The sequence below is a fragment of the Bubalus kerabau genome, chromosome 4, assembly GCF_029407905.1.
Source record: "Bubalus kerabau isolate K-KA32 ecotype Philippines breed swamp buffalo chromosome 4, PCC_UOA_SB_1v2, whole genome shotgun sequence".
Lineage (NCBI taxonomy): Eukaryota > Metazoa > Chordata > Mammalia > Artiodactyla > Bovidae > Bubalus > Bubalus kerabau.
Genome location: NC_073627.1, coordinates 6,643,574 through 6,668,881, shown reverse-complemented (window position 1 = coordinate 6,668,881; position 25,308 = coordinate 6,643,574). Strand labels below are relative to the sequence as shown.

The window sequence follows — 25,308 nt, the reverse complement described above, 5'->3', positions numbered from 1 at the left end:
CTGGCCTCCCTGACCCGGAAGTTAGGAGGATTTGCTGTTCCTGTAGAAGATTAGAGGCGCAACTGTGAACTCCAAGTGCCTAGGGGAGGGGTTGGGGGAGGGGCCTGCCTCCCTGTGAGTGGCAGGGAGTGAGCCCACCTGTCCTGAGCGGGGGCTCGGCCCAGAGCGGGGGCGGGCGGCGGAAGGGGGGCCTGCACCCCACCCTTGGTGCTGACAGCAGAAGCTGGCCCTCAGGCCATCACCACAGCCTCGGGGTGCATCCTGAACACAAACCTGCTTGGCCAGTCTGCACCCAGCAGACCAGAGGCCTCCAGAGAAGCGGGGCAGCAGAAAGGAACCATGAGCCCACCTGGGGACTCGTTCCTGGGTTGACCAGCCCTCCTGCCCACCCCACTCTCCATTTACCTAGTGCGGCCAGAACCAGCTCACCCAAGCTGTGGGCTGACCTCAGCAAGGCAGAGGTGGGCCCTGGGCACCTGAGGGCTCCAGCGCACAGCGATGCCTCAGGCCAACGGACACAGAATCTCTGGAATCAGCCCTGGCCACCTTGGAGTGAATTTTTACAGAGGACCCCAAGTGGCTGGGAGGCAGAGGCCAGGGCTGAGACCCACAGCGTGAAAGGATGCCTTCTCTAGACAAATGCCGGCGGGGCTTGTATCCTAGGAGCTGGGGCTGGTCTCTGCACAATGCGCAGGGACAAAGGGAGCCCAAGTGGGAAACCCGCCCTCTTCCTGGGAAGCTGGGATGGTGAAAGGGCGGGCAGGACCCGGAGCCGCTGAAGGCGCCCCATCTGGGTCTGGTCACAACCAGAGCCCCGGAGGGCACTTCTCCCAGAAGAACACAAAACACACGCTTCACTACCTCACATGCCGCAGAATTCCTAGGAGAGAAACTGCCAGGCATCTCCGGCACTTGGCCCCTTAGATGTTATCAACGTAAACCGGGTTCAGATCGTCTCTGGCCTCCTGCCCTCACTTGCCAGACTCTGGCGCCACCTTGTGGCCTGCCCGGAGCACCGCGCCAAGAAAGGCCCTGTTTTATTCTTAGCTCCAGACTCTAAAACCACGGAGAAGGGGCTCTTGCCATAAACTGACGGGAACTGGGGCGGAGTGCTGGGGAAAGCAGGCTGGCAACTACCACTCGGCAGCCCGAGATGGCGCCTGTGGCGGGAATACCTCCTTGCCAACGGCTGAGGCTCCACAGGACCCATGAGGGCACCTGCAGAATCTTACCAGGCTCAGTGTTTTCTCTGCTTAAAACGTGTGCCTGAAGCACGTGGCCCTCCTCCTCTGCGGGGAGAGGATGAGGGTCCTCTCACTGAGGCAGGAGCGGGTGTGGAGGCGAACTGCGCGGCCAACTGGCAGACGCCCGCCAACCACAGGGGACCCACAGCCCCTGCTGAAGGCGATCCTGCCTCCGAGGCCCACCTGTGCTTGCCTGTTCCCCTGGCGACTCTGACACCAAGATGCGCAGACAGATGCGTGCGGAGCCCTCCCAGGGACTGGGAACCGTGCAGGTGAGGTGAGGCAGTGACAGAACTCAAAAATAAACCTTTGAAACGTAATCAACGTTTGACAAGGACGGGACCACCATCAGCAGGCTACGGTCCATATGGTCGCAGAGCTGGACACAACTGAAGCAACTTGCCACGCATGGAAAAAGCACGTGAAAAATCAAGACCAGCAAGCCAGCAGGGAGTGGAGCCAGGCCTGGCTGGGGCCTCAGCTGTCACGATTTGGACCTTCACACGCCTGAGCCGGCAGGCATGTTCCACCCTCACAACCACCACTCCACTGCCTGGGGTCCGGGGTCCCATTTCTGGCTCCTCCCTTCAAGCGTCTTCTGGATTTCACATCGGTCTTTTGGTTCCCAGGGCTTCTGTCGCTGGGCTGACACCCGCTCACCTCCATGCTTAGCTCCTTCTTGGAAACTCTCATCTAAACTGTCCTTCCAGCTGCGTTCATCTGCTGAACAGCTGGCACCACTCCTGAGCTCTACTTAGTAAACACACAGGAATGACTTTCCTTTTCTGTGCCTGAGAACCCAGGTCTGGAGAAAAAAAAAAAATTCCACACACCCACCTGTGCATGTGGTTGGTGGGTGTCTGCCAGTTGGCCGGGCAGTTCGCCTCCACACCCCCTCCTGCCTCAGTGAGAGGACCCCCCATCCTTTCCCCAGAGAGGAGGGGGGCCACGTGCTACAAGCACACATTTTAAGCAGAAAACAGAGTCTGATACTATTCCACAGGTGCCTGGCACAGGTCCTGCGGGACGCCTCAGCCTCCAGCCCTTGGCACAGAGGCATCCCCGCCACAGCCCGGTCTTGGGCTGCCGAGTGGTGGTCGCCAGCCTGCTCTCGCAGCACTCTGCCTCGGTTCCCACCAGTCTAAGGGAAGGGCCCCTCTCCAGTGGCGCCACATTTCAACACGGCAGAAACAAAAGCCGCCCGCACCCCGAGGGTTCTGAGGAAAAGCCGGCTTCATTTACTGCCACTTCTGAGAAGGCTGATCAACTCCTCCTCTGAATTATCATTTTCATCACCGGGGAGCTTATTTTACCTTAGTGACTTTTAAATCTCAGGAGTGGAGACTGGCTTTATTTCCATTAGTATCTGACTTCTTTAACTGCCTATTTCTCCTTACTTTCAAAATTAAGACTTAAAAAAACAGATGGCTTAACTGACCCCTGGGAGGGATGACAGCCCAAGATTGGGGAGGTAAGGAGGCAGCAGCCACGACCCCTGCGCTATCCCCGCCAGAAGCCATCAGCAAGTTAGCGCCCACCCACCCCTGTTCTCAAAGACGAAGGCCATTTTGAGAATTTTAAAAATTTTAATACAGTTCAAAGCAGCATGCGTGGTTCATTTCAGCTCCTTCACCGCCAAACCTAGAGGCAAAGACACACAAACGTGAGCCAATCAAACGACTCATCTGAGTTACTGCTGCCTGTCTGGATCTGGCACTTGGGCTAAAGAGGGCTCACAGAGCTCAGAAATTAAGCCCACCAGGAAGGTCTGCGTCAAACATTAAGCCAGTGTTTGATAATAAAAACGCAGTTAACTCTCACACAGGAAGCGGTGCTGGCTGACCTGTACTCTGAAGACGTGGACTGTGGAACCCTGGCTGGGCTCTGAGCTGCCAGCTGCTCTGCTGAGCCTTCCACCACCAGGATGGCCCCTCTGTTTAATCCACCCGCATCGTCTGCTGTATTCAGTAAGTTTCTCAACCAGTGAGAAGCGGGGCCATCAATCCCAGCACCTCCCTACCCTGCAGGGCCATGGTGAGGATGAAATGAGTGGCCCAGGGAGTGAGTGCCAGCTGGCATGATGCTGTATTAGAAAGGCATGGCTCCCTCTGGGTCTGACTTCTGAGAACCGCCCACGTGACACCACCGGCAGGAGCAGACAGTTAGACAAAGCACAGAAGGGACTCTCCTAATTCTGGAGAGAAGTTGGGAAACAAGCCCACTGACACGGGTCCCCCCGCCGCGGGCCGTCCGCACCTTCCCCCGTGGCTTCCAGCTACTCACCGGGGGGCAGGGACTGCTTCAGCTTCTCTGCCTTCTCTTTGTCTGTGATGACCAAGGTGTAAAGGTATCTGCTGCATCGAACTTTAAACTTCACATTATCCTTATTTTTCTTGATCTTGACGGCTACCAGAGAGACCAGAGCAGTAATAAGACTGTGTCACAGGAGAGAGACATCGCACAGTCCACCTGCTTCTGCACAAAGCGGCACCCGTGACCGCTGTGCTCACCTCCCTCATGGTCCCTCTGATCAAAGAGAAAATAAGATCCCCCAACCCCGCTCTGACCTCACTGTCAGAAATCTACATTTCCCTTGTATCAATACTCTAGAACCTGAGTTAATGTCTGTATTTGTAACACAAGTAGCATCTGGCACAGTGATACACTCCAGACCATCCAGTATCCACCTTATATGTCTTTAAAATTCTCTATCAGGACCACAGCTTGGACAATAAAGAGCCCCAAGTGTGCCCCAAACTCAACAGCGTGCGGTTTGAAATTTAGCTAACAATCTGATTATGTACAAGCGTCAATGCATTTCTATGAGGCCAGGAGCTACTCTGCAGGCGGGAAGACATCCCCTTCCAGGTGATTCATGTCTGGCACCCGTCAAATTGCTCGTTCTGACTCCCATGGCGCAGGCTGACCCAGCCAAATGACACCAACTCCATCTCTGCCAGTAATGGCTGAAGGGGTAGGGCATGTCACAGGAAGCAAAACTGTGCCCGAGCCTGCCCAAGGCACCCGCTGCCTCGGCTCACACTCTAATAAATCAGAACTGTGGATGTTTATTCAAACCAACCTATTCTGCTATCTTAACACTCCTCTCAAAGCTGGATATACTGCTGTCCCTAGCAGCTGCCATACGCCTATGAACTGAACCCTCACAAGCTCAGACTAAGCAACTCTTAAAAAATGTTTACTCAACAACGTATGATTCAGTAATTGTATTTACAGGAATATACTCAAAAGAACTGAAAGCAAGGACAAGAGAGATTTTACATCAAAACTCACAGCAACATTATTCACAAGAGCCAAAGGCAGAAACCACCCAAATGTCCAGGTTACGCTAAATGAACTAAGGTGGTCATGAAAGGACGAGTACTGCACGATCTCACGTGAGGTACTGAGAGTGGTCCGGGCGGAAGCGACAGCAGTAGAGACGCAAGGACGGTGGTCGCCAGGGGCTGCAGGGAGAGTCACAGGCCAGCGCTGGCCCGGCCTGTGAGGAGCCAGGCTGCCCGGGACGAGGTGGGCGACGGGTGGGACCCATCTCCCCAAGCCCGTGGAAAAACTGGTCCCTGGTGTAAAATGGCTGGGGGCTCTTGGTTAATGGGTTACAGGGTTTTAGTTTTACAAGATGAGAATTTCTCACAAAGCATGGCTGCCCTACAATGTGAATACAAACCCAGAACGTGCACTGCACACCCCAATGGTGAACTTTATGTTGTTTATCTTACAATTACAGAGATGAAGACAACTTTAAGTTTATCCAAAAAAGACTTCCTGGGCACCCTATCATATCCAGGGGAACCTGACCCCTGCTCTCACAGGTCACACTTTAACAGCAATGCAAAGCAGTCTGATGGATCTGGTGTCATCTCTTCACTGTGCTAAAATTCTCTACTGGGTCATCTGGTCTGATCCTGCCACCAATCCTGTGAGACAGGAATGACCACCCCCCTTCTACAGAGGAAATGGTGGGGTCAGAGAGTTACCCACTTGGAGAGCTGGCCTTTGAACCCAGTAAGTGACCGCAAATTCCCTGGTCTGGACTAAAGCTGACCTGATAAAGTTTCTCTTTGCACATGACTGGAAATAAAAAAATACAAGCACGTGGTCACCTGCAGCTCCCACAGTACCTGTTACAGGTAACGGGGACACAACTACGATTCTCCTCGTCCTCCAAGTCCCCAAGAGGCTCTGCAGTGAGCCACCGCTTCACCCCACCACTGAGACAGGGCATCAGAGACCTCAGGGCTGTAGCCCACCTGATCCCATCCGGCCAAGAGCACTCTGCTTGCACAAGTTACCCAGTTTTCCCTTTAGGACGCATCTGGGAGGGGAGGGGAACTGCAAGCAGCAGCCCAAAAGAGATGTGCTGACCACGAGCTCCCCAAACCCGCTCCAAAGAGACGAGAGAACTCCCTCTCACAGTCAGGGTAAAGAGAGAACACACGGGCAGCTGGGGCTGGCACATGTCAATCAAAGCCTTGCTGCTTTGTGTGTCTCCTATCAGTGACCCTTCCCCTTCGCTTATAAACCTGGACACCAATACACGGAGAAGAAAAATGATGTAGTTCATTGTGACAGAGCTTGTCCTCGGCCCAGAACCCAACACGCGCACTGACTCCGAGTTTGTGAAACCTGAGTTTCCCGACGTCCGCCCAGCAGGAACCTCCACTGTCCCCCGGAGTTTGCGCAAACTCCTGTCTACTAGGTCGGTGATGCTATCTAACCCTCTCATCCTCTGCCGTCGCCTCCTTTTGCCTTCAGTCTTTCCCAGAACCGGGGTCTTTTCTAACGAGTCAGCTCTTCACATCCGTTCACAGTACCCAACACACACCAGGAAGCACAAAAACCCCTGGGGACCCTCCTTAAGGAAGGAAGAGAACACACCCCGGACCAAGCGCCTTGTCTTATGGGAGACAGGCTGAAACCCCCGAACCCCGACAGCAGACGAGGGCAGAAGCGGCCGCCCGGCGCCCGCCTGCCGTTCCGGGGGGCGTCCCGGAGCCCGCGATCGCCGCCTCCCGTCCAGGGCGCCCACTTACACTTGGCATCCTTGCGGCGGGCTGTGAGCAGAAAGTCCTTGATTTCCTCAATTTTGCGAGGCTGCAACAGAGAGCGAAGGCAATCAGCCGCTGAGACGCATCTGCTGGGGTGCCCAACCCCGGGAGCCCCTTTGGCGCCCCTGAAGACCCTCGCAGAGGCCGTCCTGCCTGCGTCCCCCGGGGGGAGCCCCAAGTGGGGGTCGTACTCACCATAGCGACAAGGCGCGGGGCGCGCGGCCGGAACCTGCAGGGAAGACAAGCGTTGGCGGCGTCAACCGGGGCGCAGGCACTGGCGGCGGCCCTGCCTCCCCGCCCCGTGCCCCCGAAATGCCGGCCCAATCGCACCCCACCCTTCCCCCGCAACACCTTCAACCCAGGACTGGGGTCCTCAGATAGCACCCGGCGAGGATGACCACAGATTACTACCCCATTCCCCACGTACGGCACTAGAGACTCACGTCAAGAAGCGAGAAGCGAAGAAAGCGGAAGAGGAAGAGACTTCCGCTTCCGGGCACTTAAACCGTGCCCCAGAGGAAGCTGGGTACGGTGTCTTCAGAGGGTCAAGAACGCCACACAGGCGTTTGCCCTTCATATGGCTGCCTCTCTGCCCTCTTCTGGCCTAGATTATCAGTGCAGCTTCCTGAACTCAGCGGGCCGCCTCCCTGCCCCCACTCTTGACCGCCTCTATTCCTCCGCCCAAATCCCTCCTTGCTTTTGTTAGGTTTTATTTCAGACCCAGTTTGAAGACCTGTGTTAGGACTTATCAACTACTTTCATTAGGCCTCTGTGTTAAATGGCAACCCACTCCAGTGTTCTTACCTGGAGGATCCCAGGGACGGGGGAGCCTGGTGGGCTGCCGTCTACGGGGTCGCACAGAGTCGGGCACAACTGAAGCGACTTAGCAGCAGCAGCAGCAGTTGGGCATCTAGGCAGAGATGTTTTTCATTTAAATGAAGGGTTGTTGTTCTCCTGTCATGTCCTACTCTTTGCAACCCCATGAACATCCACACCACGCTCTGCTGTCCTCGACTATCTCCCAGCTGCTGCTGCTGCTGCTAAGTCGCTTCAGTCGTGTCCGACTCTGTGCGACCCCAGAGATGGCAGCCCACCAGGCTCCCCCGTCCCTGGGATTCTCCAGGCAAGAACACTGGAATGGGTTGCCATTTCCTTCTCCAATGCCGGAAAGTGAAAGTGAAGTCGTCCAGTCGTGTCTGACTTTCAGCGACCCCATGGACTGCAGCCTACCAGGCTCCTCCGTCCATGGAGTTTTCCAGGCAAGAGTACTGGAGTGGGGTGCCATTGCCTTCTCCACAGTTTGCGCAAATTCATGTCTATTAAGTCGGTGATGCTATCTAACCATCTCATCCTCTGCTGCCTCCTCCTTTTGCCTTCAATCTGACCTAGCATCAGGGTCTTTTCCAGTGACTCAGCTCTTCACATCAGGTGGCCAAAGTATTGGAGCTTCAGCTTCAGCATCACCTTCCAATGAATAATCAGGTTGAAGGGACTGTATATTTTAGAAACTCTTTCTAGGAAACTGAAGTCACTCAGTTGTGTCTGACTCTTTGCTACCCCATGGACTGTAGCCTGCCAGGCTCCTTCTGTCCATGGAATTTCCCAGGCAAGAATACTAGAGTGGATTGCCATTTCCTTCTCCAGGGGATCTTCCTGACCTAGGGATTGAATTCACAGCTCCTGCATTGGCAGGCCGATTCTTTACCACTGAACCGCCTCGAAGTCCATTTAAGAACTGGTACCATTGGGAATTCCCTGGTGGTCCAGTGGTTAAGACTGCACTTCCACTGCAGGGGATGTGGGTTAGACCCCCCTGGCCAAGGAACTAAGATCCCACTTGCTGGTGGAGCAGCAATAAATGAATAATTGGAACTACAAAAGCAAGTTAAAACCTGGAATAGCTGACCTCTGTGGAATACTCCTTGGGCAGCCCCTGCCTTAAGCACTTCACCCACAGGGCCTCTGTGACCCTCGGGTGTGCTGGGGAGGGGTGGCCTGGTCATTTACCCCAGTCTTACCCAGGGGAGAATGAAGGCTTGTCAGTTGCTGGGAGAGGTGACATCAAGACTCGAACACATGCTCCCAGACTCCTGACCGCTTCCTCCGGAGGCTGTGTGTGCATCTGCAAAACGCTGGCAGCTCTGGGAAGGCAGCATTCTCTCTGCCCCTTTGCTCCCTCCCCTTTGCTCCCTCACAGCCTCCATCCCATCCTTGGCAGTTTATTTTCTCAGCACAAATTTACCCTCAGCTCTTAGAGAACTGGCAGGCTCCGGGAAGCCTGAGGTTATCGATTTTATTTTTATCCTCCACTTTAATTTTATTTTTAACCTCCTTACAAATGTCTACATTTTATTATATTTGTTTCTCCCCTCCCTTTTAATAACTGCACATCAGAATGTAATTGCCCTGTGGGCCTTATTACAGAGCAGCCCACCTGAAGAGAAGGAGTCCTTTACCATGAACCTCACTTTGAACTCACCTCCCTCCCTCCTCGCTTTCCTCCCATTAGACGAGCCCAGGTTGAGCATCTTCCTAGAGATGCTGGAGATACAAGGAAAGATAAACCTGCAGTCCTTGCCCCTGGGAGATCGTGAGATCCTCTAATTGTGCTGGAGAGCCTTTTAAAAGAAGCCAGACTATATTTCTGTGACTACAGATGCATCTGGGTGTTAACCACGCGAAAGGCTAATTGGTAGGGGCTTAATTTGAGATTATCTGAAGGTCAGGATGCCTCAGCTCTGAACTGAGAAGGTGAAACTGTTAGTTGCTCAGTGTCGTGTCCGCCTCTGTTCGACCCCATGGACTGTAGCTCGCCAGGCTCCTCTGTTCATGGGATTCTCCAGCAAGAATACTGGAGTGGGTTGCCATTTCCTCCTCCAGGGGACCTTCCTGACCTAGGGATCCAACCCAGGTCTCCCTCATTGCAGGCAGATTCTTTTCTGTCTGAGCCACCAGGGACCCGAGAAAGACACTCTCAGATCCACCAGGCTGACCTGACAGCCCCCTCCGTCTCGCACTGCTGCCTTTTTGGGCTTTTCTCCCCTACTACTCGGGCAGAAGCACCGGCCTCTTCAGCCCAGCCAGCAGGTTTCCCACGCGCACTTCCCAAGTCCAGGCGTCTGCCTGGGTCCTTCCCTCTGATACTAAGTCCTGCTCATCCTCAGCGCTCAGCTCTCCCCCTCCTCCGGGCAGGACCCTGCATCTCTGCCTCCTGTCACCCGTCACTCATGTGGTAGTTACTCCCACGTGCCTCTGCATAGACTGTGTGGCAGTGTTAAACTTTTCATACATCTGCACCAATTTTCAAAAATTTTTAATAAAGGCGAGAATGAGGTTCTGCGTGCTGCTGATAACTCTCCAAAGGCAGTGCTCATAAAGCTACAGAGTCGCTCAGAGCTGCCATGGATGATCCTTAAGACGGATGCAGCATCCATCTAGATCACTCACTATATGAAGGGTGGGTGGATTGATGGGGGTGGTTGGATGAATGAATGATGGGATGGCGAGAGGGATGGAGAGCTAGGGAAGGGGAAAAGGGAGGACAGAAGGGAGCATCAATGTGGACAAAGCAAAGCCCAGCACATAGTAGGTCCATGGAATATTTGTTGGATGAATGCCCGGTGCTGCTCCCCTCCACAGGACCTGCAGGACAGGCACGGGGGCAGGGAGAGGGGCTGAACCCCCCTACCCCACCCTCACACTTTTTAAATAATAAATATCGCAGTGAAACTGCGCAATTCAGATTGGGACTTGAGCCCATGGTCTTTTTAAAATTAAATGTAACTAATTCTATTTTTGGCTGCACTGGGTCTTCGTTGCTGCTTGGGCTTTTCTCTAGCTGCGGTGAGCAGGGCTGTCCTCTAGCTGCGATGCTCAGGCTGCTCACTGGGCGGCTTCTCTGCCGCGGAGCACAAAGTCTAGGGCGTGGGCTCAGTAGTTGTGGCCCTCGGACTTGGTTGCCCAGCGGCACGTGGGATCTTCCCGGACCCATGTCCCGTGCACTGGCAGGCAGGTTCCTAACCGCTGGACCACCAGGGAAGTCCCTGAACCTCCCTGTTGGCAGCAACCTCAGAGACAGATGTTCAGCCTCTTGAATTGCCTAAGAAAAGACCATAAATGTCCAGTAACACAAAGACACCTGTATTCAAGTACCAAAGGCTTTTCCCAGCTTCCCAAGGGGGACAAATAGTGACATCAGCTGCCGCCACTGAAAGGTAAAGCTAGGAGCCTGAAGGGAAGGCTCCCTCATTCATGAGAGGGTGAGCCCCACAGGAAACAGTGGGAACAAGAGCCAAAGCCCCGGTCTTGGGAGACGGCCAGTGTCGCTGGGTGGAGCCCGGGATGCTGCATTCGACAGACACCTCCCTGGTGATGCCGATACTCTAAACTCTGTGAGGAGCCCAGGGAGGACCTTGGAGGAGATGAAGGCCCCTGGATTTAAGAGCCTGGCCCAGGTTGCTGTTACCAAGTCACTCTGGCCATGAAGCGTGGAGGATGGGTTGGAACGACCAAGACGGTGGCCGTGAGAATGAGGAGGGCTACTGTCAGTGTCCAAGGGCCAGGGAGGAGGGTCAGCCAGGGGGGTGGCCGTTTGGTTAGAAGGCTGGAGGTGGACGGAGGGCGCGTCCAGAGCTGCAGGAAGCCTTCACTTCTTTCCTTGCCGCCACCCCCCACCCCCACCCCAATCATCCTGCCAGCCTCAGGGCTCCTCGACCCTGCCCCCAGCGGGCCAGGCACACAGCCTCCACCCCTAGCCAGGCCTGGCCACCCTGAGGGCTGCCCAATTTAGATGCCTGTGCAGCTGCCAGGGCACATCGGAAGGAGACCTGGACTGGCCAAGAAATCAGCACAGACCTCACGGTGGGCAGAGGCCCTTATGCACATGGTGTGATCTGAAGGCCTGAAAGACTTTCCCAGGCCTCCACGTTTTCTCTCTTTCAATTCATTCCGTTCATTCAAATTGCGTTTAATGGGGCTTCCCTGGTAGCTCAGTGATAAAGAATCCGCCTGTCAATGCAGAAGCCGTAGGAGGCATGGGTTCAATTCCTGGGTTGGGAAGATCCCCCGGAGAAGGGAATGACAACTCACTCCAGTATTCTTGCCTGGGAAATCCCATGGACAGAGGAGCCTGGGGGGACTACAGTCCATGGGGTCTCAAAGAGTTGGACACGACTGAGCAACTGAGCACGCATGCGCGAACTCTTTTTCTGCGCCAGGCTCTGGACTGGAATAACCAGCTGTTGGGGTTTGGTGTTTCATTCAATCTGAGTCCCGAACAGCAAGGGCTGTGCCCACAGGCACGACGGTCCTCCTGGGGGTGCCTGTGGGGTAGTTCATGGTTTCTGTTAGAGCCGGGAGACAGGAGGGGGGGGGCGCTCCCCAAAAGGCCGTTCCCACTCGGTGCTGCTCTGCAAGGCTGGGCTTGTCCACAGCAGACATCATCCTGCAAAAACCCGTGCCTGCGTCCAGTCTCGTCTCCTTCGCTTGTTCTAAAGCAAGGAGTGTGTGTGTGTGTGTGTGTGTGTGTGTGTGTGTGTTGGGGGGGAGGGGGGTACGGGGACGGAATCACTACCTACCTCTCCTCCCTCACGGGGCTGCTGTGAAGCCCCAGTGGCTCAGTGAGAATCAGAACCATCTTGCTTGCCTCCCTCCATCGGAAAATCGCCGCCCAGCCCTGGGTGTAGTTCCCACCAGTGGCCACACGAGGGTGCTGAGGCCGTGACTGGAAATGGAAAGGGAAGGAACCGGGCGTTTTCTGCCTCGAATCCTAAAACCTCCGGCTGAGAGCACTTACATAAATTAGAGGTAATATTTGTATGGTATTTCATACCTGACGGGGTGCTCTCATATCTACCATCTCATACAATTTCCAAGAGGCCCCCAAGAGGCCCATGCCGTCTGCTGCCGGCAGGGCTGGCCTTTAAACCATCCTGGCTGGGGTTTGTTTATTAAACCTGAAAGGTTTTCAGCCCCGGGGGGAGAGCGTAGGGTGCCTCTGGCTGAATTTGGTTGCTTGGGGAAAGGACGCGGAGGGAGGGAAAGAGGCAGGGTGTGGGCACGGGGCTGGTGCGTTTATGGGGGTGGGGGCAGCGGTGGACCAGAGATGGCTAAAGGAATGCAGGGTTCTCCCCTCCTCCACCCTCAAAGAGTCCAGGGTAACCTCCGGTCCTCCCTCCCCCAACCCCCTCACCCCCGCCCCGGGATGTAGGTTTAATATTCTCCCCGCTGCTGTGCTAAAAGTCATAAGGCATGGCCGGTCAGACTGGAACCGGGTTTCTCAAACTCAGACTGCCGACTTTCGGACCAGATCGTTCTGGTTTTGGTGCGGGTGGGGTGGGGGTGGGGAGCAGTTCTGAACAGGTAGCGTGCTTGGTTCTCCCTGGCCTCTACCCGCCAGATGCCGCACCCTCACCACTCTGACAGACAAGTGCATCTCCAGACACTGTCCCGCGTCCCTGGGGAGCAAAAAACATCGCTCCACATTGAGAGCCCCTGGACCAGAAGGACAAAACCAAGAGGACATTCTTTATTATAGTGACGTCTGTCCTGCACCTGTGGCCAGGTACCCCTGTGCTCAAGCCGCTGTCTTTGCACCCAGTGGCCACTGCTCATGTTGGTACCCGCCCTTGCCCTGGGATGCTCGAAGGTCCAGCATCTTCTTCTACTGCTTCTTTGTGGGTCTCTGGCCGGCTGGCAAGGATGGGTGTGGGCATGTAGTCACTCATAAGAGCGCGTGCAGGCCCATCGGCCGGAAGCCCTGACCCTTAGGAATGGCGCTCTCTTCTTCGGCAGCGGGAGGGCCATTTCCAGTGGGAGTCCTCGTGTGGGGATGGGGTCTGGTGAGGGAGTGGGGGAGGCAGGAGGCAGAAAAGGCAGAAAAGGCAGAAAAGGAGCTTGTTGTTAAGGGGCCTTTAAGGGAGCAGACGCCCACCTGCCCAGACAGCTCATTGACTGACTAAATGGATTCAACCCATTTTTAGAGAGCTCCTTCTGTCAGCTCCTTCAGGCGGGTGGTGAAGACACAGAAATAAGATCCAGTCTGCCTCTCTGTCTCCATCTCTAGAAACTCACAGACTAGCAGGAGAGGCACAGATAAGGCAGTCAGTGCTTCTCGTTCACGGTGGGACCAGATGGGGACTGTGGGAGTCTGATCCAGGCTGGGGACAGGCTGGGCTCAGGGAAACCCTCCCGGAGGAAGTTATGATGATGCCCATTCACAGCTGAGAGAACCCACCCAACACGCTCAGCAGCCTGCCAGCAAGAGCAAACCCTCACTGCTAATATGTTCCAGGGGGGGACAAGAACAGCCATGAGCAATAATAGCAAAAGAAACAATGAGACTGGGCGGCCTCAATCCAGGAGGTCTTCCTGGAGGAAGTGCTGTGATAGTATGCGGGCTGCCGTCTATGGGGTTGCACAGAGTCGGACACGACTGAAGCGACTTAGCAGTCCCTGGAGACGGACAGTCTTGGATTGAAATCCTATGTCTGACTGAGAGACCTTGAACCAGTCTCCTGGCATCTCTGAGCCTCAGTCTCTGTTGAGGAGGGATATGAATCCTTCCAAGACTTCCCAGTCCCTGTGCCGAGTGGGTGGAGTCCACACAACTGTCGGCAATGGAAACCCCAACAGCGAGTGCTTCGCCCAGCAGCGGGTTCTGGGCTGTGAACTGAGTTGAGTCAAGAGTTGCCAGTGGGGCTTCCCGGGTGGCTCAGTAGTAGAGAATCCGCCTGCCAATGCAGAAGACACGGGTTCGATCCCTGGTCTGGGAAGATCCCACGTGCCATGGAGCTACCACGCCCGTGTGCCACAACTACTGAGCCTGTGCCCCGGAGCCCAGGAGCCACAACTACTGAAGCCGACATGCCCTAGACCCCGTGCTCTGCAACCAGAGAAGCCACCACAGTGAGAAACCTACGCACCGCAACTCGAGGGTAGCCCCGCTCACCACAACGAGAGGAAAGACCCCACAGCAAGGAAGATCCAGCACAGCCAACAAATAAGAGTTGTCAGTGGATTTGGAGCGCCACAACCCGGAGAAGAGGAGGTGGGCTGGGGTGGCCCCGGACCTGGGTGAGGCAGGACCCCTGGGGAAACCCGCTTGGTGCCCAGAGGGGACCCAGCCAGTTTGACAGATGCCACCTCCTCAATTCCCCTGCCTCCACCCTCCACTTTACGCTGTGAATGGCTTCCACGGTGTCCAACCTGCTACCATAAAAAGGATAGATTAGACAGCGTCCACCAGCAGTGAGGAAAATAATATCAGGGCAGAGGAGAATCCATCTTGAGCGTAAGGGACGAGCGCCCCTCCTATATATCAGCGGGTGCCAGGGGTGAGGGGCACATGAGACAGAGGAAGAAAAAAGGGCACAGTCCCTTCAGAGTAAGGGACAGGGCCCGGCCGATCGGCTTGTATGTATCTTGCATTATGCAGCGGGAGAGAGAAAATCAATAGAACCGTCAGTCGTGTAATGCATTCAGCATTGCAGACAGTCCCATCTCAGGATGCTCCAGACAGATGCTTCAAATTAAAAAAGGGGGGAGGGGGAGAAGGACTGCAGGGGTGGGAGACAAACGCCCTGACAGACCAGAGGGAAAGAGGGGGCATGACAGAGGTGCTGCGAAAATTAAAGTCCATAAATCACTAGGCTGGGAGAGCATCCTGGGTGTGACTGACTGGAGACCCTTATCATCAGGGGTGGCAGGGCCTTGGCCCCCTCTGCCAGGTGGGCTTCGTGGTGGGGGAGAGGGGTGAGCACGGGGCCCTCTAGTATTAGCGGTGTTAATGACAGGGCGGTGGAGGCTGGGCTAGACTGGGGTGTGGGGGTAGGGGAAGCCAGATGCAGTGAATGATAACCTTTGAGCCTCGGGGGGTTGTGGGGGTCCTTTGGGTTGGTGGGGGATCTCCATGGGCCTGCCTGCTGGGTGCCTGCTTTCCCCTCAACCTCAGAGTCTCTGACCTCCTACCCCTCCTCCCAGGAGCCCCAAGGGCTGCCTGCATCACCCCCTCCTTGGAGGTGACCCCTGTAGGAGCCTGGGTGGTCTGTGTATCCTTTCCAGAACTAGCTGTCTCAGGCGTAGAACTTAGGAGCCCTCTGGATGCTTAGAAGCACCTCTGGATGCTTCCAGACCCTGACCGGAAGCAACACAGCAATGACTGGTTGCCCGTCCCTCCTCCCCCCGTCCTGCCTTCTCTCCACATCTCCCTCTTCTCCTCCCTCCCATCTCCCCCCAGAGCACCCCACTAGCCGAACCCCACAAGGTCATGGTCACCCACGGGACCGGAGCAGGGTGGAGTTCCGACCTCGAGGGACCAGCCGGCCTGTCTTCAGGGTGCCGGGAGTCCGTGGACGGCAGGCCTCCGGGGGCCCAGTGATCCAGTGTGGCCGCCTCCCCGTCCGACTCCTCCGTGGCCTCGAGGCAGAGGATTCCCTGGGGCTCAGCCTGCTCCCGTCTGTCCCGCCCATCATCCCAACGTCCCCCACACTCCCTGGTCCCCGGAAGCCCCGCCACGTCTGCAGGCTCAGGTTGGCATCCACAGGCGCAGACACACCCTGGCCGGTGAGCCTCCTGCGTGCAGGTGAGCCGCGCGCCTGCATAGCGGCCCACCCGAGAAACAGGTAGGCCCGAGGCTGCTTCACCGGGTACCATCGCCCAGGACACGTTCTGCCAATTAAACTGGTGACCGCGTTTCAAGAAGCAATTACGGAGAGCTGCACTGCCTCCCAAGGTGAGGCGATTAAGGAGAGCGCTCGAGGCCGCCTTGCGGCTGGAAGCGGGCCCGAGGGGTCAGGGGACCGCGGGGACGCGAGGCCGCGCAGCTCCCTGCGCCGGAGTGCCTGCGCCAGTGGAGAGGGTCCCGCGGAGGAAGCCGGAGTTGGGAGGAAGGAGAGGAAGCTGGAAGCGGCCGGGGGTCCTGCACCCCACGCTTCAGAGCCAGAACTGGGTCTCTGTGCCCCTGTCCTTCCTGTCTCCTCTGGTGTGTGCCAGTTTGGAAACAAGATTTGTGCGAATCTAGACTCCATCCCCGGAGAAGGCGATGGCACCCCACTCCAGTACTCTTGCCTAGAAAATCCCATGGATGGAGGAGCCTGGTAGGCTGCAGTCCATGGGGTCACGAAGAGTCGGACAACTGAGCGACTTCACTTTCACTTTTCACTTTCATGCATTGGAGAAGGAAATGGCAACCCACTCCAGTGTTCTTGCCTGGAGAATCCCAGAGACGGGGGAGCCTGGTGGTCTGCCGTCTTTGGGGTCGCACAGAGTTGGACATGACTGAAGCGACTTAGTAGCAGCAACAGCAGCCGCAGACTCCATCCCAGGGGTCAGGGAGGCGCGCTGCCTGCTTGGGAGCGAGGAGCGAACTGACCCGGGTCTCTGCGGTGAGAAACCTTTCCCATGGTCTCCTTGGCTTCCTTGCAAAGGCTGGGGAACTGCCAGAGGCCTCCCACGTGGCGAAAATCACAGCACCTTCGGAGCAGGAAGGATGGAGTCAGAAGTGGCCCCAACCAGCCTCCTTCCTGGCTGAGGCTTGGGGAAGGGCGGCCCTGGCTGCTCGCCATGTTCTCCAGTTCTCCAGCTCCAAGGCACGACCCTGCCCGCCCTGCCTTCCTTCCACCTCTACCTGCTCTCTGGATTGCCTGTAAGGTAGCATGGGCTGTTCCCTTTGCTCTGCTCTCATCCTCCCGTGGGCTTCCCAGGTGGCTCCAGTGGTAAAGAACCCACCTGCCAATGCAGGAGACTCAGGAGATGCAGGTTCGATCCCTGGGTGGGGAAGATCCCCTGGAGAAGGTTACCCACTCCAGTATCTTGACTGGAGAATTCCATGGAGAGAGGAGCCTGGTGGGCTACAGTCCATGGGGTGGGGCTGCAGAGTCAGACATGACTGAGCACCACACATCCCTCCCGGAGAAGTAGCCTGTGGTCTCTGGAAAGTTAACCTCCCAGACAGGGAGTGATAGGAAGTGGGGGGAAGGCCGAAGGGCAGTTGGGTCCTCCCAACTCTGCCTCCTTCTTTCCTGTTCAGAATTTCCCCCTCAGCCCTTGCAGGGCAGACTGCTCTCCTGTTGGTGGAGGAAGGCAGATGTAGCTGGCTTATGAAGCACAGCAGGTGAGGTCTTTGGGGGAGACCTGGGGGCAGGGCGGGAGTAGGGGGAGTGGCTGCCCTTGGGTGTCCACGTGGACTTACCCCTCTGGGAGCAGGGCCCAGGTGGGGTTGGAAGAGGCGCTGTGTGCAGCTGACTGGAGTCACATCAGACCTGGAGAGGAAGCCTAATGGGAGAGCGGTGGGGGACCCTGTTCTGTGAGTTCAGGGTAGAACAGGACAGAAGCTCCAGGGGCTCCCTGGTGGCTCAGTGGTAAAGAATCCACCTGCAATGCAGGAGACCGGGTTTGATCCCTGGGCTGGGAAGATCCCCTGGAGGAGGGCATGGCAACCCATTCCAGTATTCTTGCCTGGAGAATCCCATGGACAGAGGAGCCTGGTGGGCTACAGTCTGGGGCGTTGCAAAGAGTCAGATACGACTGAGTGACTAACACACACACACAGTGTCAGGTGCCACACCAGCTGCTGTGGGACCATGTCCCACCATCCTCACCACAACCATGCACTAGGCAAGATCACAGTCCTTGTGTTGCAAGTGAGGTCCTTGAAGCACAGAGATGTTAAGCCACTTGCTCAAGGTCACACAGCCAGAAACTGAAGGAAAAGGATGCCTCGTTACTTGAGCTTGGAGCATTTCTCCATTGAATTCCTCAAAGCCCTTTGCCTCCCTCCCCAGGGACCAAGTGGGTAACAGGTTGCTGAGAGAAGGATTCAAACTGAGGTGATTGCTTGAATTTACAAATGTGTATTGGGCCCCTGCTCTGTGCTGGGACTGGGGGGGTCTCGAGATGAATCAACACATTTCCTGTCCTCATGGCCTTGGCCGCTAGTCTGTGAGGTGGGCCAGTTTCTCGGCTCTGAGTTGGCCCCACGGCTCCCAGCTAAAGAGACAGCAGCCACATGACTCCCTCTTCCCCATGACAATGTGACCCTGCCCCATGGCCTCGGATGATTGGGCCAAGCTGGGACAATCCTGGGTTTGGAGCAAGAGCTTAGAGCCTCTGGTTTGTTTTGTGGCTGATTGGGGTTTCATCCAAACCGGGGGCCTGGGGAGCCTCTTTGGGAGAAGCCAAGATGGGTGCATGAACGCTGGAGTCAGGGACAGGCGCTTCAGAGAAAGAGGAGCTGGTGGACACCTTCCTCACGGCTGTGATAGCAGCTAAATGTTCTCTTCCAGGTCCTGTGAAGCTCACCCCTCTCCTGCACACAGATTTCTACCTTTTCTTGAAGCTGCTTTGAATTGGTTTGCATTCTGGGAACCAAATGACCCCTAGGATAGAAGACAAGGTGAGAAGTCCAGGTTGGGTGCAGGATCCCTGCGCTGGAGGAGCCCGGAGGAAGGGGGTTGGGATCTTCCTGGGGCCTCAGCAAATGACTGGGGTCTCACCCCAGGCAGAGAGGAGAGACAGAAGGGGCATCCCAGGGAGTAGGGGGCAGCCTGGCAGAGGGAACAGCCCACACCGAGATGGGCAGATGTGCAAGTGGCCGACATGCTCTGGAGCCTTCCTACAGGGATGTGCTGGCAAGTGATTAAAATCTGGCTTTCTGACCTAAATTACGAAATCAGTCATTCATTTGTAGCATGTGCTGATTCCCACGGTGTCAGTCCTCCTGCCATGGTCAATTTCAGGCTGTTGATGTGATGTCAGTTTTTGAATGTGGAGAGAGCGGTTCCCGTGAACTGGTCAGAGCCGGTTCTAGGAGACCACCCATCAGGTCAGCAGGTCATCACCTAAATGCAGGAGCCACATGGAGAGGACAGGAGAGGAGGGGCAAGATGGGGTTGGGAGGGTTTTTTGAACTTTATTTTACCTCTTTTTATTTTTTGGCTGTGCTGGGTCTTCGTTGCTGTGCCTGGGTTTCTCTAGTTGCGGTATGCGGGCTTCTCACTGCGGTGGCTTCTCTTGGGGCAGAACACGGACTCCAGGGCCCACAGGCTTCAGTAGTTGTGGTGCACGGGCTTAGCTGCCCTGCAGCTTGTGGGATCTTCCCAGACCAGGTATAGAACCTGTGTCCCCTTCATTGGCAGGCGGATTCTTAACCACCAGGGAAGTCCCTGGGAGGGGTTTCGAATGTCATGTGTTCGGGAGGCTGAGCTTCAGTCTCAACTGGCAGAAGCCCAGGCTTGATTGGGTGCTTTGGGTGGGCGGGTGAGTCAGCAGCTCTAGGCTCTTTGTGGTCTGCTGAGGCCTGGCCTCCCCTTAGGCTGGTCCTTCGAATAACCCCAGGGGGGTCTGTTCGAGCCTGGTACTGGACCTGGGGAGGGGTGCATAGAATGCGAGGTGCACTTTCCCAGCAGAGGGGGAGAAGGTGAGTTCTGACTCCCCCAGCCAGCTGTGCCACGGGCCCATCCCTCATCTTAATGAGTCTATCCAAATCTCGTTTGCTAATGAGGATTTTAATGGTCACAGGCTGACAAGCGAGACTGAGAGGGGAGACGGGAAGGTCGTTACAGAAATGAAGTGTGTAGCTAAGTGGCTCCCCACTGCCATCCACCTTCCCACCAGAGTGGCTGAGCCATGGGAAGCAGGGACTGGCTTGCCTCACTTTGGGGGCTCCTGGCTGGGCCTAGGGGTCAGCACCACGGACAGGGCACAGCTTTGTTCTGCCTTCCCTTGGTCTGGCATGCCAGCTCCTTCTGCTCCCTGATAAAGTTTGTTTTTCCTAAGCTTCAGATGGGGTGTCATCCCCCTTTGGAAATCTTGAGTGCAGCCCCAGATGCTGTCTGCAGGGCAATCTTTGCACAATCTCGTAGCACCTATGACAGGGTGTTAAAATGCTTCATTTCCTTGGCCGTTTTCCCTACTCATTTGTAAACCACCTTGAACGCAGGGTGTGTATTTCCGTCTCCATATTCCTGAGTCCTGACCATGTGCCCAGTACTCAGGGAGAGAATTTGTTGGGGAATGAATGAATGAACTGGTGAATAAATGCGTAGATGGACAATGTGTTCAATGAAAGAATCAATGGGTATAGAATCCTGGCTAGGCTATTGAAGGGGTGGGTAAAGATTCAGATACAAAAAGAAACATCCCATGCTTGAGACTGCACAAGAGGGACAGGAAAGTTAGAACAGAGATTTCCAGAAATCGTCTTATCCATCCCTTCACCATTCTTCCTTGATACAGAGCTATTCAGATAAAAACAACACATTTCAGCATTCTATAGAGTTATCTGTGGCCATGTGACTAATTTATAGCCAACAGGGTGTAAGGAGAAATAGTGTAAGGGGAGGGAGCATGCCCTTCGCCTTCCCTCCCTCCTTCCTGTTGGCTGGACTGTGGGGCTGATGGCCGGAGCTGGAGCAGCCGTCTTAGACTTTGAAGCCAGCCAGTTTGGAGCAGCATGATAGACTGAGTCTTTCGAGGACTCTGCAGAACAGAGCTTCTGGTCTAGTCCTTGGTTGCTACCATCTAGATTGCAGTGAGAGAGAAAAATGAATCTCCAACATTTTATCCTGTTATTTTAGGCTTCGGTGCCTCAGTTCAGTTCAGTTCAGCCTCTCAGTTGTGTCCGACTCTTTGCGACCCCATGAATCGCAGCACACCAGGCCTCCCTGTCCATCACCAACTCCCGGAGTTCACTCTAATGTCCATCGAGTCAGTGATGCCATCCAGCCATCTCATCCTCTGTCGTCCCCTTCTCCTCCTGCCCCCAATCCCTCCCAGCATCAGAGTCTTTTCCAATAAGTCAACTCTTCATGTGGGGTGGCCAAAGTATTGGAGTTTCAGCTTCAGCCTCAGTCCTTCTAAAGAACACCCAGGACTGATCTCCTTTAGGATGGACTGGTTGGACCTCCTTGCAGTTCAAGGGACTCTCAAGAGTCTTCTCCAACACCACAGTTCAAAAGCATAAATTCTTCAGTGCTCAGCTTTCTTCACAGTCCATCTCTCACATCCATACATGACCACTGGAAAAACCATAGCCTTGACTAGACAGACCTTTGTTGGCAAAGTAATATCTCTGCTTTTCAATATGCTATCTAGATTGGTCATAACTTTCCTTCCAAGGACTAAGCATCTTTTAATTTCATGGCTGCAGTCACCATCTGCAGTGATTTTGGAGCCCCCAAAAATAAAGTCTGACACTGCTTCCACTGTTTCCCCATCTATTTCCCATGAAGTGATGGGACCAGATGCCATGATCTTCGTTTCTGAATGTTGAGTTTTAAGCCAACCTTTTCACTCTCCTCTTTCACTTTCATCAAGAGGCTCTTTAGCGCCTCTTCACTTTCTGCCATAAGGGTGGTGTCATCTGCATATCTGAGGTTATTGATATTTCTCCCGGCAATCTTGATTCCAGCTTGTGCTTCTTCCAGCCCAGCGTTTCTCATGATGTGCTCTGCATATAAGTTAAATAAGCAGGGTGACAATATACAGCCTTGACGTACTCCTTTTCCTATTTGGAACCAGTCTGTTGTTCCATGTCCAGTTCTAACTGTTGCTTCTTGACCTGCATACAGATTTCTCAAGAGGTAAATCAGGTGGTCTGGTATTCCATCTCTTTCAGAATTTTCCACAGTTTATTGTGATCCACACAGTCAAAGGCTTTGGCATAGTCAATAAAGCAGAAATAGATGTTTTTCTGGAACTCTTGCTTTTTCCGTGATCCAGAGGATATTGGCAATTTGATCTCTGGTTCTTCTGCCTTTTCTAAAACCAGCTTCAACATCTGGAAGTTCATGGTTCACGTAATCCTGAAGCCTGGCTTGGAGAATTTTGAGCATTATTTTACTAGTGTGTGAGATGAGTGCAATTGTGCGGTAGTTTGAGCATTCTTTGGCATTGCCTTTCTTTGGGATTGGAATGAAAACTGACCTTTTCCAGTCCTGTGGCCACTGCTGAGTTTTCCAAATTTGCTGGCATATTGAGTGCAGCACTTTCACAGCATCATCTTTCAGGATTTGAAAGAGCTCAACTGGAATTCCATCACCTCCACTAGCTTTGTTCATAGTGATGCTTTCTAAGGCCCACTTGACTTCACATTCTAGGATGTCTGGCTCTAGGTGAGTGATCACACTATCGTGATTATCTTGGTCATGAAGATCTTTTTTGTACAGTTCTTCTGTGTATTCTTGCCACCTCTTCTTAATATCTTCTGCTTCTGTTAGTTCCATACCATTTCTGTCCTTTATTGAGCCCATCTTTCCGTGAAATGTTCCCTTGGTATCTCTAATTTTCTTGAAGAGATCCCTAGTCTTTCCCATTCTGTTGTTTTCCTCTATTTCTTTGCATTGATCACTGAGGAAGGCTTTCTTATCTCTCCTTGCTGTTCTTTGGAACTCTGCACTCAGATGCTTATATCTTTCCTTTTGTCCTTTGCTTTTGGCTTCTTTTCTTTTCACAGCTATTTGTAAGGCCTCCTCAGACAGTCATTTTGCTTTTTTGCATTTCTTTTCCATGGGGATGGTCTTGATCCCTGTCTCCTGTACAATGTCATGAAGCTCTGTCCATCATTCATCAGGCACTCTATCTATAAGATCTAGGCCCTTAAATCTATTTCTCACTTCCACTGTGATCACTTCCACTTCCTTATAATCATAAGGGATTTGATTTAGGCCATACCTGAATGGTCTAGTGGTTTTCCCTACTTTCTTCAATTTAAGTCTGAATTTGGCAATAAGGAGTTCATGGTCTGAGCCACAGTCAGCTCCTGGTCTTGTTTTTGCTGACTGTATAGAGCTTCTCCATCTTTGGCTGCAATGAATATAATCAATCCGATTTCTGTGTTGACCCTCTGGTGATGTCCATGTGTAGAGTCTTCTCTTGTGTTGTTGGAAGAGGGTGTTTGCTATGAGCAGTGCGTTCTCTTAGCAAAACTCTGTTAGCCCTTGCCCTGCTTCATTCTGTACTCCAAGGCCAAATTTGCCTGTTACTCCAGGTGTTTCTTGACTTCCTACTTTTTTTTTTTTTTTCCTACTTAGCTGAAACTAATCCTAAGTCATATATGCGCCACCATGAAAGAGAGACTCAAACATAAGAGTCAAGGGCAGATCAGTACGGTGCGAATTATGGATGCTGGCCCTGAGCAGGGTTGTCGAGACTCACCCAGGGTGACATCTAAGCTGGGTGCTGAAGGAGGAAGGAGGCACGTGAGGAGCAGAAATGTGGGGAAATTGTTAGAATGCTGACTGGGCTTCCAAATGCCGGGTCCCTGTCCCCATCCAGCTTGGAGGAGCTCCCTGCATCTCTTCCTGTGCTCAGCATCCTGGGAAGAAGGAAGGTAGCTAGCCAGGGCTCCCAGGTCAGGGCAGCCAGGAATCCTGGCAGGGGCTTGGGACACCGAGAAGACCAGAGACCAGGAGACAAGCACCGGCATCAGATTGTGTCAGATCTTTGATTGCTTTCTCCATTTCCTCTCCCAAGTGGGGAGGCTCTCAATCATGGCTGGCTGCTGGGTCCACCAGGCTGTGCCACCCTCCCATGGCCTGATTCTATGCCTCTGGGGGAGGAGAGCTTGGTGAGGCACTCCAGTGGGAGGTGTGAGGGGCAGGATTCTCAGATGACCTCCAGTGACCCACACCCTTCAAAATTCCCCTCCCTCGAGTGCCCGTGGGGCCTCTAACTTGCTTCTCACCCAGAGAATATGGCAAAGACAAAGGACTTTTGCAGGTGTCATTAAGGTCCCTAAACAGTTAACACTGAGTTCATCACAACGGAGATTATCCTGGTGGGCCTGATCTAATCAGGGAGAGGGACCAGAAATCAGGGGCCCCCCCTTTCCTGCTGGACGTTAAAGAAGCAAGCTGCTAGGAATTCTATTGCTGTCAGGAAAAATGGATCCTACCCAGAACCATGAGTGTTTGGCAGGGGACTCCAAGCCTCGGAGGAGACCCCAGTCCCAGCCACACCTCTAGTGCAGCCTGGTGAGACCCCCGGCAGAGGCCTCAGCTAGACTGTGATCAGACTCCCGACCCACAGAAGCTTTAGTGTCATAAACGTGTCTTGTTGGAAGCCACTACATTTGGAATAATTTGTTATGCGGCCATAAAGATTCATGCAGAGAGTCCAGCGTGTCTGGACTAACCCTGCTTTGGTCCTGCCTCCCGGCCCACCTCTCTCAAGCTGGGATGTTAGGCTGTGTGGGATCTCCGCTTATGGCGATGTGATGATGAGAGAGAAAATTAAAATCCAAGATGGAGCGATTGGAAAACTGTAATCTTGGTGCACAGTGGTACTTAGATTTCCCATTATTGATCCCCTCAGTGGATATTCTCCAATCTCGTAATTACAGGAGGACATTTTCAATTTGGGCTGAATTGCCTCCCCTCCCCCCACGCCTCTCCTTGATTTCTCTGAACTCACAGTAAGGCCAGGTGGGTTGTAGGCAGCTGTGGAGTCTAAACAAACAGTGCTAATCACTTTAATTGAAATCCAATCCCTGCCATAGGAAGGCTCCAGCAAGTGGCGTCTTCCTCTTATCTCCGTGGGGCAGGGGGTGAATTCTGCCCCTGGTTTGAGGCCACTCAGGGCCATCTGCTTCCTGTGGCTGACCTCCTGTGAATTCCTGAGTTCCTGTTTAATCCTGGGTGAGGCTGACAGGTGCTGGGGTCTCCTGAGCTAAACTTTATCTCCCTGTCTCTGGTACGATTTAAGCATCTCTGCCAGGATCCCTGGGCCAGCACACTGAATCCTCCATTCTCTGCTTTGTTGGCCACCGGGCAGTTCTCCTTATCAGTGGGCTAACCCACTGGTTCTTGCCTCCCCCAGGGATACTGGGCAGTGACTGGAGCTATCTTGGGGGTTACACCCTGGGAGGAGAGTGAGTAGGGACCGGGGATGCTGTTCAACACCCTCCAGTGCACAGGATGGACTCCGGGTAATCTGGCCCCAAATGTCAGCAAATAGTGTGAAGGCTGGGAAAGGAAAAATAAACATGCAGTCAGCATTGC

The 25,308-nt window shown here is 54.2% G+C and overlaps 1 protein-coding gene and 1 long non-coding RNA gene across 5 annotated transcripts in view; one reads left to right on the top strand and one right to left on the bottom strand.

The window, feature by feature from the left end:
- Window positions 1–2,810: 2,810 nt before the first annotated feature.
- The window catches only part of RPL38 (ribosomal protein L38), a 245,815-nt gene continuing 223,317 nt past the window's right edge, over window positions 2,811–25,308 (bottom strand). Inside the window, exons 1-5 of one of the 4 annotated variants that reach the window (XM_055575034.1) lie at window positions 6,757–6,905; window positions 6,509–6,542; window positions 6,299–6,359; window positions 3,528–3,650; window positions 2,811–2,885 (exon numbers count right to left, since the gene is read on the bottom strand). In XM_055575034.1, coding sequence (XP_055431009.1) covers window positions 2,860–2,885; window positions 3,528–3,650; window positions 6,299–6,359; window positions 6,509–6,542; window positions 6,757–6,890 — 378 coding nt within the window. In that variant the 5' untranslated portion in view covers window positions 6,891–6,905 and the 3' untranslated portion in view covers window positions 2,811–2,859. Of the gene's footprint in view, window positions 2,886–3,527; window positions 3,651–6,298; window positions 6,360–6,508; window positions 6,543–6,664; window positions 6,906–25,308 lie in introns of those variants that run through there. The other 3 variants (XM_055575036.1, XM_055575035.1, XM_055575037.1) reach the window with 3 other exon arrangements.
- LOC129648585 (uncharacterized) lies at window positions 15,367–19,456 on the top strand. Its single transcript, XR_008712800.1, has 3 exons — window positions 15,367–16,960; window positions 17,340–17,423; window positions 18,595–19,456. It is a non-coding gene; the product is annotated as an uncharacterized LOC129648585 (long non-coding RNA).